Consider the following 18,351-nt stretch of genomic DNA (forward strand, 5'->3'; position numbering starts at 1 on the left):
CTGATATTATTTAGCAACAAAAAAATATATTATTTTAATTTTTTTTAACCGATCTATGTTTAAACCAATTCGTTTTATTTTTAAAAGAAATCTCATCAAACTTTTTTCCAACTAATACAGTCAAGAAAAGAAAAAAAAAAGTCAAATTTTATACCTAAGTTTGGATTTCTCACGACATGCTCACAGGCATAATTAATACTCCACACTTGTTTTACCCAAATACATAAATGTCTTAGATCCAGTGCGTGATACATATTTGATGCATTCCATTTCTGTTTAAGAAAATGCAACGTTTATATAAAAAAAAAGGCAAAACGTTTAGCCGGAGTACACACATCTATTATCTATACACGCTTTATCTTGATTAGACTCATTGGAGCCTAAGGCAGAAGCAGCAAAAACTTTTTATTTCTTTTTTTGATCCAACACAGACACATTTAAAAATTTTAAATTGGATGTAATTTTTGTTGTTTCCAATTACTATCACAACCTAGGCCCAAACAATAATGTGTGATTGAAAAAACCTCTTATGTTTAAAATAAACAGTTTGTTAATTATTCCATGGACGATTCTTATCCGAGTAATTATTCCTTCATTTTCAGAAACTGCTTTAGGTGCATAACAAATACATGTGCATTAAAAAAAAAGAGTCAAAAACATTACAAATGCTAAAAGACAATTTATTAGTTTACACTCATTACCTGAAAATTATCTTCCTGAAAGACACCATTTGATTGGCAGTGTAAAATAAGGCAAAGGGCATAAGATCATCTTTTCTAAATGTTCGCACCAACAATTAGTTATACATTCACTTGTTACTGGAATTATGCTATGGTTACATATGTTCCACACACCCACGTACCACATTAGCTGTAGGGCAAAAGAGATTAAGCCTCATCTAGATACGAAAACTGTATTTTTGACAGAACTTGGCTATACTGTCAGACCACAATCTGGACAAAATCCTAGAATGACAAAAAAAGCAGCTCATTTTAAAAGGAACATTTGAAAAGATAACACAAGGAAAGCCTGATTATAGTAAATTTTTTGAACATATATCCCTCTTTCCCCAGGAAATTGATTATATAACATTTTTTGTGATGATATTTCCAGTGTGCAGCATAGAATAGCAGAAAAGGGAAAATATTTTACAGGAGCTGAACCATAACAAACATCACGACAGAGCAAACCCCACTTTGCTGTTAGATTAAAGAGATTATGTATCCTAGTGGATCTCACATCTTTTCAGCAAGTTCCCCTCACATGAAAAATGTTTTTTATTACCAACCTGTAAAATCACAAATTATATTTTAACAACAATAAGTTGCTTAGATCTGCTTGTGTGCATAAAATTTAGCGTTACTATGTGCTGGAATGATAAAAAAACAATATTCCACACAGTAAACAGTAGCTTTGGCCAAAATCAGGAGCATCTGAGTGTTTTAAAATGCTGCAAAGAGGTTGGCAAACTCACAAAGAGGAGTTGAAGATAAAATGATAATTACTAGGAGGAGTGAAGCTCATATAAACAGTCTATAATTCAAACGAGGGATGGGTAATCACAGAGCTAATTTCCAAAATGATATATATCCATTTCCTGTTAATAAAATCTTCTTCTGCCTCTAGATCAACCAGCCTTATAATTTTATCATCCAGGGATTGTTGAGGAAATTAATACCATTTTTTTTTATTTAGCTTGATGTGGATTAGAAGTGTGGCTTTCCGCTGGTGGATATTTCGTTTTTGGAAAGAAACTCTTCATCAGTGCCACAACACATTACACAGGAGTTACTAAAAGAGGGACAGAGAGCATATAAACAAGTTAAACATCTCTTCACAAATACATAGAAAAATATAAAGTTATCTGAATGCCTGTTATACAATTCTACACAGTAGAGTCAGAGCAGAAGCCTGTACAGGGATGGTGGTGATGCATATAGAGGGCTGCTGAATAAAAGCTGTCTGTGTAAGGTGCAACGCTCTGGAAAACACAGCAAAAACTCAATCTAAGCGTATGTTTTCGGTGTTTGTATATTTCAAGAGAAGAATTATTGAGTGGGAAGTCTGAACAACAACAGGTGCTAGGAAATAGTGGCAACAACAGTTTGAACCCAGCAGGAGGGTAGATGTCCTTAGTTTAACTGCACATGGAGGAGCCTTGGTGGTGCAGAAAACCACAGCCCACAAAAGTGTTAGAACACAGCACAAACCAGCAAAGTTAGAAGTATAAAAAATGCTACAAAAAGTGCACAAAGCGTCTGAGTAGGCAGCATTCAACACAAGTTCGGAATAATTAGAGCTGAATTCTGTTATGGTTTATACTTGTTAAAGCCATTCACAAAATAGAGTTGCATTAGTTTGGAATGATGCAAAGAGGTATGTCGAACCTGCTCCAAATCAAATAGTAAATGAAAATATTTTAAAAATAAGTAAAGGAGTTGATCTGGACAATTAAGTCACAATTCCTTATGTTTTTCCTGTAAAAGGATTTGATTAAAAGAACAAAAACGTTTGGATCATTTTGAACGTAAGTTTCTTTAATTATAGCAGTCTTTGTTGACTCACAGTGAGGCATTGGTTAAAGCAGTTGAACAAGAATATATATATATATATATATATATATATATATATATATATATATATATATATATATATATATATATATATATATATATATATATATATTAGGTGTGTAACAAATAATCCATGAATTGATTTATTTCTACGATCCAACCAGATCAATCTGTCTTAGGAAGGTGTTAATCGAATTTGCCTATAGTATTAGAAATCCTTTGAAAACGAAATATATCGATTATAGTCGATATTGGAAAATACCATTGGAATTGAGACATGGTAGGTTTATTTTACTATAATGTAAAAACGACCGAGTGCATTACAGTGGATGACACAAGTGTGATGGAAGCAAAAACTGATCAAACTATCATTACAGTTTAACTAGGAATTTTGCAAAGACATGTGACCATACAGTGTGATAGATGGTTCTAATACTGTTCCATTTGTGTTATTTTGACATGGAAAAACAACAGTGGGCTAAACTTTGTATAACTAAAATGTAAATGGATTTTCCATTCATTCTTGTTTACTTGTTTGCTTCTACATTTTAACACTGATTGAAGTTTTTGCCCAAACATGTCCTGGATTCATTTTAGGTCAGGAAATCCAATCGCTTAAAATGAACCAATATTAACTTTGAATTGTATCGGTAACCAGAAATGATGATAGGAATCAATTGGTTGTTAAAATGAATCGTTACACCCCTAATATATTTAATATCTCTACTATCACATCAGTTGCTTGTAAAATATACATTTTTTTAAACATCCAAGGTAGTTTACTATGTCTGATTCAGAATCATATTAATTATTCTAGACAGGTTTTCTCCCCAAAAATAACTTATCTGCTAAACAAGAATCTGCTTTTAAAAAAATCAAATAAACCTGGGTCTCTCTGAACCCCCAGCATCCTTTCAAAGACTTGTGAGAATGTTAAATGAACGTCTTCATGGTTCGATTCCTGTCAGGGTTAAGATGCAGTGGAATGTAACTGATTGAAGAATTACAAGAGTACATCAATATAAATCTTTGAAAGGTTTAGAGTAGTTAAACATCAGATAGTCCATGTAGTAAAAGTCATATAGTCTCTGCCTCTCTAACATGCTGAGCTGTGAAAAATACTTCTTTGTGATTTCCAGGGAGGTTCGCTTGTCTCCAGGGTTTCTATCTTTAAAAGTGGGTAGAGTGAGGCTTAGCGGTGCACCAATGAGCCGTAAAAGAAAGTTGGACTCCTCTCCCATGTTCTCAAACTTGCCAATGAAATCATAGTGTATGAGACAGGGGTGGCAGAGCTGGTTGACCTGATCCCAGTGGATGTCCATCCCCACAGGCCGATGGACATCCAACAGGTATTGGATAAACTCCTTGAACATGACTCCACTACCTGTCCTGAGGGCTTCCTCGGATGGGTTGAGTCTATATTTGGATATAATGGGCTTTCCAAACAAGTTGTGGTAGTAGTCGTTGGGATTCTCTAACTTATCCCTGTAAGCCGACACAATCCTCTCAAAAGGCTCACGAACAAACACAAACTTTTTGTAGGTTTCCAAACGATGCATGATCTCCTTTTGGCTGAAGCTTTCAAGCTTCTTGAGATGTCCACCATAGTGCACTGTGTCATGTTGAATGTTCTGAACATTGGAGGCCTTGCCTGCTAGCACCATGAGAGTCCTCTTCCAGTTTGAGCACCCTGTTTTGGGAACTTGGCAGTACAAGAGCTTGTGCTTGTCCTCCACATAGAGGTGCTTCACATGACTCCTTGTAATGATCTTGGAGATGCTGCCTTTGTACTTTGCACAGATCTCTTTCATCAATTGCTTGCGGGCTTCAAGAATACTAAAGAACTTCCAGCTTCCTTGGAGTGCTGAGCCTGAAGAGCTGGAAGAGGAATCTAGAGGTGAAACGGAGAGGGATGAAGATGCTGCAAAGACGGAGGAGTTTGAGAAGCCACTGTTTTTATTTAGTATGACGAGTGGACTTGTTTTCAGCAGCTTCAGCTGTCGTTTAGTGACATGAAGGGAGTCCATATCATGCTCCTGAGACATCGCGAAGGCCTTCTGCTTCCTCCTCTCAGTGTGAGGGAACTGCATAGGGGGAATCAGGCTGGTCAGGACACCTTCTGGTGTTTGGGCCCTCTGGTAACCGTACGATTTGTGCCTCTCTTTGTCTTGTGTGGATAGAGTCTGTAAAACAATATAAACATGCAGATGTATTTGTTTTACAGTAAAATGTGAACGTAAAAACAAGAAATAAATATATTTGTATTTAATGATGAATGAGATCCAAACTCTCCTCCAATGAAAATTAAGAGCCTACATTCTCAGGTTGACCACTTGATGGTGCTGTTCAATAAGTACTCAAGTGTCTAACTTTGACAGGTTAATGTAGAGAGTCCAATGCCATCGGTGACCCGTCAGTGAAATGAGTTGTAATACCATATAAATACCTTATAACAACCCAGGTAGGAACCTAATTTAAAATTATCTACTGCCTGATGACCATCAGAGGATCCCCAAGGCGTCCACACTTTCCCACTTTTTTGTTTCAATTAAATAGTATAATGGCATCATAAAACCATTAGACTGAATGTCTAATTTAGGTTTTACAGCAGGCAAGGTGATGGGACCATGCAGGTCCTTCTCTTCTTCACTTAAAAAGCCACTTTTTTTCACCTGCAGGGACTTCTAGAGGAGAAACGATTGCTTGCTCCTTCCTCCTGCAGGAGTCTGTATATTCTAGGCAGTCTCCAGATTTGGGAATAAGGTTGAGACTTTTATAGTTGCAAATAAAGATAGGAAGAGAAGAGACAATAGGTTGAGAAGGGTCAGTTGAGCCAGAGAAAAAATTGTTTGTCCTCTCCATTTGAAGGAAGTTCACTTTCCTGATCCCTAAATTAAATGATCAAGTAATTCTCAGTTTTGTTTATGCCAGTATTTGCTATTTGCTACAATTTTGATTGAACTTATGAGAGAAAATCTGCTCAAAATTCCAATCGAACAGTTTTTGTAAACAAATCTGCACATGGTTAAAATTTTATTTTGAAGGGATAATGGCTGACGAGGAGGTGTCTGTCATGAGAAATTAACAGACAATGTGGAAGCCTGAACTGTCTGACGTGAAGTGGAGGACGGTTGCTTCCGCAGGGGTGTCTGATGGCCCCCGTGTCAAACGTTAGAAACGTTTGCTTGACAGATTCTGTTTAGCCCACTTTTAAGTGAAAGGTTTATTTTTACTATGATGTAAAAATGTCACGAGGGATTTCTAACAAGCTCACTCCTGATTGGTGAGAGTGGTTGCCATATGATGATGACTCAGACCATTGACTGTATTAGAGAACTGGACTGAGTGAGTGTGACGTCACCCATAGAAAATGCGTTACTTCCAGCTCCAGCAATTTGAAACCAATTCAGTTGCCATTTTTCCACGATACCGACATCGTCATGTTGATGCCAGATGACAGTGATTGCTCCAAGTCAGTCTGAATCAACGTTTCCGTGGCAACAACTGTCGTCAGTCAGGAGTGATCTTATTTGAAGTCCACACCCCTTCTACTGATAGCAGGCTTGGGAGAATCTGTCTACCAAACACTGAGGTAGGGACCATTGGATATCGCATGATTTTATTGAGACATCTGATAATTTAGGGGAAAAAAATAGGATTAGCTAGAAAATGTAAAAAAAAAAAAAAGAGGTAGCAGAGCAGGAATAGTTTTTCTGACTAATCAAATGACTGAGAAACAGCTGTCTATTTCTCTATTGAAGTCTAAGGGATGTTGGCTTCTTGGAACCAGCAGGTATTTCCTGTTTGGAACGTGAGGGGGGAGGAGTTGCTCAGTCCAGTTCTCTTAAACAGTCAATGACTCAGATCAGCTCAGACTAATTGCTGCTTCCTGAAGTCATCTGGTTCCAACATGTTGGCATCTGTATTGCGAAAAAGGTGGCGACTAAATTGACTTTGTTTCATTGGAACCGAAAATTGGCCATTAGCCATTGGGGTCACATTCGCTCAGTCCAGCTCTCATATACAGTCAACGGTAACAACAAAGAAAATGTTTATCATTGTTTCTCCATAGATGTTAGTGTGAAGCTAGCTGATGAAACAGAATCATGCACACATTTTTAAGTGAACTTTTACATCTTTTTTTCAAAAAAGAAACTTGTTTTCACATAGGGGAAAATCAGAACACACACTGAGTGCTTTGGGTTTGAACGTAATAAAAGTAAATCAAACAAAAGAAAAAAACTTTCAAGAAGACATGAAAGAAGAAAAGGTGGCGGTGTTCTTCACACCGTGAGGAGTCTGGCCTTGTTCAGCTGGGGTCGTTTACTCGCTGGAGTGACTGAGTGCACAGTGTGAGGTCAGCCTCTCGACACAGATGTTATCAGACTCGCTGAGAGGTACAAGGCTGACAGTTGCTTTTTTCGCTATAGATAACAGGTGGTGGGAGCAAACCGTGTGCCTGTGTGCTGGGAGAGACGGAGTAAACTCATACCTCTCTGGACTGCCGCAGAGTGGAGGCGAGCCTCATAGCTGGGGAAACAGAAGAAAATGAAAACAGTCAGTGCTCAGTTGAAGAAACTTCTTTTATTAATTTTTTTGGTCATTTTTGTCCCGATGCTCTTGATGAATCAGACATTTTCTCAAAATTACACAGTTAGGTGGATTAAAACGTGAGGAGGAGCTTAATGACTTTAGTCACTTGTTTAAAGTCTTGTGGCTGAAACACAGAAAGATAAAACTCTGAAACAGAAAATGAGTAAACATGAAATTTGACAGGACAAAAAGAAAGTTGCATCTGTCTGAATTTCTCCAAGACAGCAGGAGAGCGATGGAGACCCACAGATTGGTTTAGTGGCAGCCTGGGGGCGTTGGGGTAGGTGGGATATGTATTGGCAGATGTGCAGCAGCAGGACAGACGATGTGTTTAGCGGTCTGTCTCCAGTTGGACATCTCCTTTCCTGAGCTTCCCCAATCGGGCTGATATGTAATCAGGCTGACGGCTCTGAGTGGGGCTGCTGATGGGTGAGTGAAGACACCTCTGCCTGAGTAACCTGTCACTTCCAATTTGATAGCGGAAGTGATAGGAACCTGCACATGGGGGGATTTGGGGGAGGGGGTGAGGGAAAGGGCAGGCCACAAGCCTCGGTAAGTGATGGGATGTGCAGAGCCTAACTCCCACTTAGACACGCCTCAGTGGGGAGGGAATGAAACACGCTGCCCTGATGCAGTGTGTTTCAGATTAGTATGCACCGGAGAGCCCTGTGTTATGGCTTTGTGTGTTCAACCTCTGTCTTCATTCTTCTTAACAACAGTGAGGAAAAAGTGGGGGGAGGGAGGGAAAAAAGAGGGGTTGGTTGAAGTGAAATCCTGTTTGGATGCGGCTGTGTCACTTCATAGAGTGTTTTGTAATGCTCATACAGGTGGGATGCACATCTTCGAGTTCAATTTACGCCACCACGCATGAAAAACATGAATATTTATCACACCACTCCCACAAAAAGACATCTGAATGCAACAAAGGGAGCAGCCCGAAACTGCAGAGGCCGAGACCTCGCTATCCCCAAGCAACTTGTTGAGGCACACGCTTCTCTATCGATCCGAAAACCCCATCAGGGTGGTAATTGAAATCTCGGAGGGTTTGCTTGCTTCCTTCTAAGCGGTCTCGTGTCTCACTCTTGTTACAAGTTTGTCATGGCTGATGATGTCAATATCGTCTCTCCCACTTCTCCTTTGTGCTCTCACAGACGGCATGCCGTGTAAAATTTGAAATGTGATGTAATTCTGCTGAATGGACCGTCCTGTTCAACAAAGAGTGAGCTGATTTGATAAATCGAAGCCTTAAATTGGTTACAAACAGTGAGGATTCTGCCTCTGAAAAGCAATTTCCCCTCATGTGAGCTGCCAAAATTACATTTCATAAGAGGAACATTTTTTCATGACAGAGCGCGAATGAAACAAGTAATATTACTATGTAAACAAATGTTATGGGGCTTTGAAAACATAATTTATCTCTGTGGTATCCACTTGGTTGAGGCTAATAGTTTCTGTTTGATTGCAATTTCACACTCACTCAATTCGACTCAGTATAGCTATGCTATTGATTTCTACTGCTGCACACTGAAACAATGATTGATTGTTAAGAGGGAAGCATCAGAGGGCATGATACAAAAATAAAAAAATTAACACCAGTAATTCCACATTGAGAAGTGATTCAAACAGGCGGACCAAAAATGTGGTTGCTTTGAAAATTGTTTCATTGTTTCTGTTGTGGAACAAATTGAGTTGCTTAAAAAGGTCTCTAAGTTGAATGTCCTCTAATTTTTTTTGTATAACAAGTCGTAAAGGTTCTACACAAAGCAAGGAGCAGAGATAAAAATTGTATATTTGCTGTTTTTAACATGTTCTTGAGGCATTTTTCTGATAATGGAGGACAGATATTTGGAATATTAGGTCTAAAATTGCATTGATGATAGTATCTTCTTCCAAATCATTGTGAATCAGGAGCAGACAAAAAAATGCACCCTAACCCTGGTACTTCTGTCATTTGACCTGTGACAATGACAAATAAAGATCTATCTATCTATCTATCTATCTATCTATCTATCTATCTATCTATCTATCTATCTATCTATCTATCTATCTATCTATCTATCTATCTATCTATCTATCTATCTATCTATCTATCTATCTATCTATCTATCTATCTATCTATCTATCTATCTATCTATCTATCTATCTATCTATCTATCTATCTATCTATCTATCTATCTATCTATCTATCTATCTATCTATCTATCTATCTATCTATCTATCTATCTATCTATCTATCTATCTATCTATCTATCTATCTATCTATCTCACTACCAAATCCGAGTGGCACATTGTCGTGTGAAAGCAGCCAAAAATTTCAACTGGTTGAACTTCAGATCACTAAATGCCCATTCTGTACGTAGAACCCACGACCTGACTCTAAAACCTGCGTGGCGATGCGTTATTGTAGGCGTTCTGGATGTGGAGGCCTAAAATTCCTGTTGACCAGCGTTTTCACAGACTTTTCATTGAAGTGACCACTGAACGCAAGTCGACGCAGCTGTTGTAAACGCAGCTTGACAGGAAGGGAAAGAGTGGCGAAAGGGTGCTCTGATCTGTCCACTACTCAGAGACTAATTTCCAATAAACTATTGCTGCTCTGCAGAAACTATGTAAAAAAAAAGACGAAAACATATTTTTGTTTTTGGCTAAAAACTGCATTGTCATAATGAAAAGACCACTTCTTCCACTTCTTAAGCATTTCTTAAACAGATCAAAAGATGATCTGATATGGTCTTGAATGTAAGGAGGAGTCTAACTTAGAAATCGAATTGTGCTTCTAATCTCGACTCATAACATATCCTGTTCCTGTTTGGGGTTTGAGGCTGTGCTAAATTTGAAGTCAGTAAATCTCTTTATTTTGTGCTGATGGTCGGGTATTTTCTTTTCTAGTAATTTTGCAGATAATAAAAAAAAGCCAAACCAGCTTTAGAGACTTGTCCTTTGTTGCCCTCTATAATAACCTTGAGCTGCCACATTTTCTTCAGAGACATAGCCTCTGAATATTCATGATCTGCCTGGCATTAAGGCAAGAATCCACATGAGCAAGAGTCACATCATTAGCAGATCCATTATCCTTGTGCAGCGTTTTTAGCAGAGGCATACATCAAACATCATCTTTTGCCCTGCCACCGAGGAGGAGCACAGAGCAAAAACAATGTGAAATAATGAGCTTGTTAAGTGAGGGCTTGTGGCCCAGCATTGTGGCAGAATTCTTGCTTTCCACCAGAGACAGTGCAGGAGGGAGCTGAAAGCCAGACGAGGCGTGCCTCCTTGCAGCCCACCATTCAGACCAGGCAGCCATGCTGCGCCACCATAAACCTTTGATTAGTCATTCGCCATGCTGAGCCAGCGTGACCCCAACCACCTGCACTCCTCTTTTTTACCTACACCTGCACTCTGCTCAACCGATTCCTCCTCCGCTTGACTCTTTGGGGGAACACGAGGCACAGGCGTGCTAGTGTGGTTTATCAGCTGAAAAGTGCTTGAAAGTGAAGGCATTAGGCTCTGAGCTCTGGTTCATTGATGTTTTAACTTGTTGTGGTAAGAGATGAAACGGTGTTTCAGCTTGTGCTGAATTCCTGCAGGACTGGGCAAGAGAGAGCAGTTGGTTGCTGTGGGGCGGAGGAGGAGGTGATGGGTGAGCAACTAGAGATTTGAGATTAAACGTGCCAGAAGAGACTCTCTAAACACTAAACACCGAACATTTAGGGCTTGTGTGCATCTTTCTCATGGATGAAAATGAAGATGTGGAAAGTTTTAGACCTACTTTGTGGCGGAAGCACATCATATTTGGTTGTGTCCAAATTCCGATGGCACTCAATACTTAGTGTTAGGGGTGCAGCTATTCCCCTTAAAAATATTATCCTTTTTGGTTACCAATATGATTTATATTTGATATTGGTTTATTTAACAAGAATTGATGTGCTGAACTAAAATAGATCCAGAAAACCTTCAACAAAAACTTCAACCATTGTGACTCAGAGATAAATACCTGGGTTCTGAACAGAAAAGGTTTTCAAGAATTCATGTATTTCTTACAAGATAATCAAGTGTAAATTAAGTATGTGAACAAACAAACAAGAAAACAAAAATTAACGTCAAATCCATTCATATTTTAGTTTCCTAAAGTTCAGTTCTACATCAAAATAATACAATGGAACATTATTAGAACATTCTACCACACTGTGTGGTCATACGTCTCTGCAGAATTCAAAGTGTTTCCTCAAACATCTCATTTTGTTCAATCACTGTGCCTTCTGCACCATAAATAACCTTAAGTTTGGCTTGTAATTGTTTCTTCAGAACAAGAATCAAACTGAGCGCGTAAGAGTGATAAGAAGCTGCAGTGCTGCCACGGACCCTCTGCTCTATTTTAAGAGCACCTTTGCAGTTTCTCAGCCCCTTTATTATCATCTCCATCATTGCTCCACAGTTCCAGTTTATGTAAAAGGTTCAAAAGCAGAACCAAGAACTAAACGCTGGTGTTAAAATGCAGGTAAAGATGCTTCACTTTTCTGGCATCACCTAAAAACTAAATCATAGTTTTTATAAGGATTTTTACGCAGTGATCTAGGTTTGATCAAATAAACAGAAGTCAAAGCCACTTAGTTTTATCTTTTAACTCCTACTGAGGTTTCATTACAGGGTTTTCTTTTTCTGTGTAACATAAAATTACTTTCTCATGGGGGTAACCTGAGCACAAAAGCCTGGATGTCGGATGTGAAAAAGGTGTGAAAACCGTGGATCAAAAAAAGACAACAATTAGCAGTGCGGCGACACATCTCGGCAACAATCTATTCTCAGAGTCGATTCTACTTGGGGTACCTTCGAGGTTGGGACATGCACAGACTTCTCAGGGCAGATTTCCATGGAAACAGAGAGTCAGAGCGCTGTGCGGGGGTGTGGTGGGAGGCGGCTGGTTTTAATATCATGAAGAGGAAGAGGGCTTGGCAGCTTGCACGATGAGGGATGTGTAAACAAATGCTACCTGTCAGCTGAAAGCTCAGGGTTAAGTGAATTATCCCAGCTGAAACAAGGTGCAAATGGCTTTAATTGGCACATATCTTATTTAGATGCAGCGCAGTTGTGGATGTATTGGCAGAGTATGCAGGCTGCAGTGATCCTTTTGTGGGTTTACTTGTCCATGACAACAGGAGGCGTTTTGGATACAGAAAATGCAAAGTAATGAGGGATTTTGGAAAGCTCTTCTGTTGTGAGGTGGGAAAACTGTCATGTGGAGCTGAGCTGCGCTGTACTGAAACTTTAATGCAGACAATTAGCTCACTGAAAAGGGAGCCAGATGATGAAAGAGGAATCACATGTTCTCAAGCACCAATCCTCTCAAAAGAAAAGAACTGTAACCTAAAAAGATGGGGTTCTGTATGTGCAATAATCCGAAAAAAATTGCATTTACATGGAATTCACAAATGCATCTGTCAGAAAATTCTGCTGTACATTTTTTAATTCATTGTCTGACTCATTAAGACTTCCATTTTTTTAGCTTCTGAGCAAAATCTTGATGTGTCTATGCGATTTCTGGTTATCAAATAACTACCGTTGTTAGAAATAAATATTTTGTTTACATTGTCACTTAAAAATCTGTTACCAGGGACCAGCACAGACTGTGAAAAGGCTTCTTATTTGCACAATAAAATGTTGATGCAGGCTAATAAAACAAAAAACAAAACAAAAACGTTTGAATAAAACATTTTTATTGATCTCATAAACTGAACAACAAGATTCTCCCTCTAATATATTTATATCAATATTGAAATGAAGACAAATCTGGTTGAATGTCTTCTAAACAAGAAATCTTCAATCATCTGGCAAAATTCTGTGTGACCGGGCCTAAAAAAGGATTCCACCACAATTTCATGTGAAAAAAAATTCCTATGAGCTCAACAGGTATATTGCAAAGCTGCGGGTGCCTATACATGTTTGTGTTTGAATGATCCTTTTCTGCAACACCACCTTCCATCCTCTCCTTAACCCGCTGCTGCTTGAACAGAACAGTCACGTAGTGGAGGGCATTCACCAGCAAAGGCTTTATTTCCATCTCACATTGCATTCAAGCCAGTAAATCCAGGTTTGAAAACCTCTATATTGAGGTGGTTTGGGCATTGTGGTTAAACGCAGAGAGGATACTATAAAGCTGCAAGTCTATCTGAAAGAAAACATGTTAAAATCACCATCAACTTGTAGAATCGAGTCAGTTTTGCACAAATATAATGTGAGAAAATCATTTGTTTGATAAAAGTAATCATGTGGGTCTCTGTTTTCTATTACCCAGTGGATGTTTTGGTCTAAGGTTGAATGATTTTGATATAGCTTCAAATAAATAAAAGAGAAAAAGATTGCCGACCAGTTTTTCCACAAAATCATTTAAGCTTTGTGCATGGTCTGAGGAAGCGACTGAGTAAAAAACGTTTGATGGCCACTTTTATGTCTTTCTCCCTCGTTTTTATTGTCTAGATTAAAGTCAATGCCAATTCCTTTCATCATGACCTCATGGTACACCGGAGAAGGACTGAGGTGATGTGAACAGATGCTGCTATGTCTTCGTTAAGCCCCGGCGCTTCTCTGTTCACCTCTATTTGCAGTGAGATTGGGAACTGAAATTGGCCCTGTCACTGTTTACGCTAGCCTCTCATTTGAGTTAGCTTCACGTTCCCTTACACACCCCTTGTTTTCCTGTCAGACCACTCCTGATTACAGCTGGGACTGATGAGTCCAGACATGTGAGTAAAGAACAGGGACTACGGCTGAATACCAACTGAATAGTTAAGGGGACAGGCTTGTCAAGCTGGTGAATGTGGAGCTTCACCCTCAGACGGCAGCCTTGTCTATCAAATGTGAAATAGCAGGTCTAATGTGTTTGGTTTCAAAAGATAAAAAAATAAAAGCAATCTTCATTACGTTTATTCAATGTATCACCGAGTTGATTCTGTTTGCATGGACCTCAAATCACATCTGCAGTACTGCAACGTATACATTTTTTTTCCTGGTTGTCATTTTAATATTTAATGGAAACTTGTCCCATTCCCTAAAACTGCATGGTCTGCAAACATGGACTCTGACCTTGAACTCCCCTGAGACTCTCCATAGATTTGATGAAAACATTTTCCCAATGTCATACACACAAGTTTGCCTCTGCAGTGGGAAACCAGCCAGCAAGTACCAAATAATCAATGCATTTAGATTGATCAACCAGAAAAAATTATATTTTTAGAGAAACTAATGTTTAAACATAGGCTGGTAAAAAAAAAAAAAGATGAATTATTGGGAAAATATTGAACAACAAAAATTCCTGAAGTTCCTCAGCCCGTCTTAGTAAAAACTAATCAGTTTTTCTGTTCTTGGTCTAAAACTTTGGAATGAACTGCCATTGCAAATTAGACATGTCTTTTCTTTAACCCTCATAAAAGGTATTTTTTTTTGCTTTTAATCTAGCAGGAAAATGTACATATTTGATCACCTGCTGCCCTTTTTTCACTCCCGTTTCATTTTCCACCTAGTTTATTTTTTCGTCTTGTTTTTGAATAATTTGCTATCTTTTGGTCAGTATTCCCTGCTGTCTTTTCGAAGGGCTAAATAGATAAAAATGGAAATGAAAACAAAAAAAAACAAAGTTTAAAAAAAGTTTAAAATCAGGAAGAAAAAATGAAATAATTATTTGAGCTCTGATTGATTACTCTGCCTTTAATCTGTAAACTATTCATTTTATGAACAATATTGACTCTTTTAGAACATTAGAGTTAAGTTCTAATATAAAAACTAGCTGCTGACCTAGTAATTCATTAGTAGTCTGAAATTTCTGCACCTAAGTAAAGAGACATCTCATACTTAAATACTCCATAGAAGGGATGTAACAATTAATCAACTTAATCGATGAATCAAGTTTTAGCCCTACGATCCAATTAGATCAATCTGTGTGAGGCAAGTTGTTCAATTAATTGAGCTGTACAATTAAAAATTGTTTTAAAATGAAATTAAAAGATTATAATCAAAATTGGAAAGTACCATTTGGATTATCAATACAGTCCAGTGTGTGGAAAAACTCTGAATTTAGCTAAGACATGTTGACCATCCAGTTTGGTAGAATTTTCTTGCAAGAAATTAAAGGAATCTGGAAAACCTCACCTGCACTGTTCAGCACCAGGTATTTATTTCTGAGTCACACTGGTTGAAGTTTCTGCTAAAGATGTCCTGGATCCATTTTCGTTCAGCGAATTGGATTAAAGTGAACCAATATCGACTATGAATCCTATCAAAAATGATGATATGAATCAAATGGTTGTTAAAACGAATCGTTACACACCTTCTTCACAGACGTTAAACGCTCTTATTCTCCGTGTACCACATTATGTAGGTTAAATGTTTGACCAACATAGAAAAATCAACAACCATGCGGTCCTAAAAATCTTGTATGAGTTAAACCTGGCTGCTAATTATTGAATATTTTTAGGTAAACTTGAAATAGTTCAGGATGAGCTATACAAGCATTTTTAACCGTTTTCTTTCACTTTAAAATCTTTGCTTGGGTGTTTCTTCAAAGTTTTGACCCAAGTTAAACAAAGGTTATTGATCATTGTCTGCTGGAAAACCCTGCAGCAAACTAAAACTATATTTTAGCATTTCTCTTTAAACTACTCTAAAACTTTCTGTGCCTGAAGCAGAGAAACAGCCCTTACAGCATCTCCGTGGAAACTGTTGAAGACACAAAGGGCAACAAACGAGATCCCACATCTGGCCTCATTAGACGATAGGATCGACTTACAAAAACTCCTGTATTCTAAATGTTCTAAATGTATTTGTGCAAACATTCTAGTTTCTAGTTGTAGCTAGTTTTTACATGCTGCTGTGCTGGAAACAAAGGACATTTTTATTAAAAGGCTCCTCTCTAAACAGAAAAAACAAAAAAAAAGTCCAACATAAAATGACGCTGCAACAAACACAAACACATTAGGAGATTGCTTTGGCTGAAGTGGCTTTTTTTTCAAGTTTGTTAGAATTTTTTTGAAAATATTCCAAATGAGGCACGTATAACAAACAAAAAAACTCTGTGTCGTTTTCTATGACATAGTCTCTCCAAAGTATCAGGAGTTTATTAGAATTTGTGAAATTTAGAAGTTGTGGGCAGGACTGGTGGCGCAGAGTAAGCCTGCCCCCACTTCCCATCGTCCATTGTTTACAATCTCTCTCGCTAGCTTACAACCCCTCACAACCTAAACAATACATTGCTGTTGCATCAAAGATGGCGACATCGGAGCTATCCAACCGTCCAGTTGTGAGGCAGATTCCAGCTCGGACAAGGAAAACAAAGATGTACATGGATTTATATTTTGCTTTTAGTTGTACATGACAACTAAAAGCTTTTTCAAATAGTATTTTTTTTGTCTGGACCTGGTTCCCAACAATTTGAATAAAGAAAAACTCAAAAATGCAATTTTAACCTTCATTTTCTATATATATACTGTATTTGTCGTGAGAAAAAGGCTGCAAGAACACGGTAAAAACACCAAAAACATAATTTTCTTTGGAGTGGGTCCTTAATAAACATTTGATCGCAGCACAGACGTTGATGTAAACAGTCCTCAATGAAGCTTACATTGGGAATAATGGGAACAGAAATACCAGCATCAGCTGGGTTCAAACCTCCAAACGTCTTGGCTTTTCTATAGGCGGCCTTGAAGCCCTGGATTCTAAACAGGCCTCACCTCTATGGCTCAAGCCACCCCGCAGGACCACTCCAGGCTTTTACAGCAACTCCTGATTAGCCTCCAGCACTTTCTTAGCTCAAATTCACCTCTGTTTTTCTCCGCATCCCCTCCATTGTTATGCTTTTCCTCTCTAGATGCTGATTTGTGCTCCATCCCTCTCAGAGTCTCTTATCTGCTCTTCCCCCCGCCGCCCCACTCCTCTTCAGTACATCACTTCTGGCCTCCAAACTGCAACCTATAATTTCCTCATGCTCCTTGCTGTGCCTTCTATGTTTCTCCCCATCGACTATTCATGATAAGCAACCAAACAACAAAAGCAGCACCGTACAACAATGAGCTCTAAAACAGTCTCTGTGAGAGATTTCTCCCTTCTTCATTCTGGGATGGTAATAACAATCGAAATAACTGCTCCAACACTTTTGCTTCAAGATATTTTTTTTTCACAGGGACTTGTGGTCCCACAGTGCTTTGCGTGATTGAGCTCTGACAGGCAGAGAGGTGTATGTGAACTTCTGAGCGGAGCAGCACTTACTCAAGCCCTCTGTAGCTTGGTGCTAATGAGAAGACTGTGACTGTGTGTGTGTGTGTGTGTGTGTGTTTGAGGGTGAATGCTGCAAAAAGATGTCACTTTGACTGACACTCCTTTATGCCTGAAATAGCTCATGCGCACATCAGGTGGCTGTTGCTCCATGGTCTCCAGAGCTGAGGTGTCATTTAGCGAGCACAACTTGTTGCTGAGGATTTTGTGCAGCTGACTGCCAATAAATGAAAGATGAAGCAGCAACGTTGGGAACAAGCTAAAAAGTCAGAAATCATAAGTGGTATCTTGTTTGCATGATTGTTAATCAAAGGGCAGAAATTTGAGTGTCGACCTTGAGTAACCATTTTTTGCAACTATATGCTAGAAAACTAGAATGAAAAGAAAAAGAACCCGACTGAACCGAATAAAAAAAAAGCACATTTCTGAAAACGTTCTGGTAAAAATTCCAAAAATGGGGACTCAAAGTTTAAAACTTGAGGATAATTTGTTGACTCTTATTTTAAATTCCAGAAAATATTAGTTAATCCGGTTAAAAAAAACATTTAGTTTTTAAACATTTTGTTGTTTTTAATTGCTGGAAAGCAAAAAACAAAAAAAAAACAGACAAAAAAACAAAAAAAATGCAACCAATGTCTGTTCCTGTGACTCCAACTCAACTATAATTTGTGAAAAAAAAAAAAAAATCATCTTAAATTTACTAGAACTTCAAGCCAAAGACTTGAAGCCTCACTTGGACTTTCAAAAAGAGACGTTTGAGCATTTCTGTGAGATTCTTCATCCCTCCATGCCGTAAGAATTAAATCTTACACATTAATTAAAAATCATACACATTTTTGAATGTTTTTTACAATGAAACCCTTTAACTCCAGAGATGTCGCTGCAGACACCTGAATCACACAAGCTCTTTGAGGCACCTTAAGCCCTT

The 18,351-nt window shown here is 38.4% G+C and overlaps 1 protein-coding gene across 4 annotated transcripts in view; it reads right to left on the reverse strand.

Annotated features, from left to right (window-relative positions):
• Positions 1-666: 666 nt before the first annotated feature.
• Positions 667-18,351, reverse strand: part of chst8 (carbohydrate (N-acetylgalactosamine 4-0) sulfotransferase 8) — a 263,837-nt gene continuing 246,152 nt past the window's right edge. For all 4 annotated transcript variants that reach the window (XM_078944644.1, XM_004067502.5, XM_078944642.1 and 1 more), the window contains 2 exons: positions 7,066-7,103; positions 667-4,756 (listed from right to left, as the gene is read on the reverse strand). In XM_078944644.1, coding sequence (XP_078800770.1) covers positions 3,590-4,756; positions 7,066-7,101 — 1,203 coding nt within the window. In that variant the 5' untranslated portion in view covers positions 7,102-7,103 and the 3' untranslated portion in view covers positions 667-3,589. The remainder of the gene's footprint in view (positions 4,757-7,065; positions 7,104-18,351) is intronic.

This window comes from Oryzias latipes, chromosome 3, assembly GCF_053564925.1.
Source record: "Oryzias latipes strain Hd-rR chromosome 3, Olatipes_Hd-rR_3.1".
NCBI classification, from domain to species: domain Eukaryota; kingdom Metazoa; phylum Chordata; class Actinopteri; order Beloniformes; family Adrianichthyidae; genus Oryzias; species Oryzias latipes.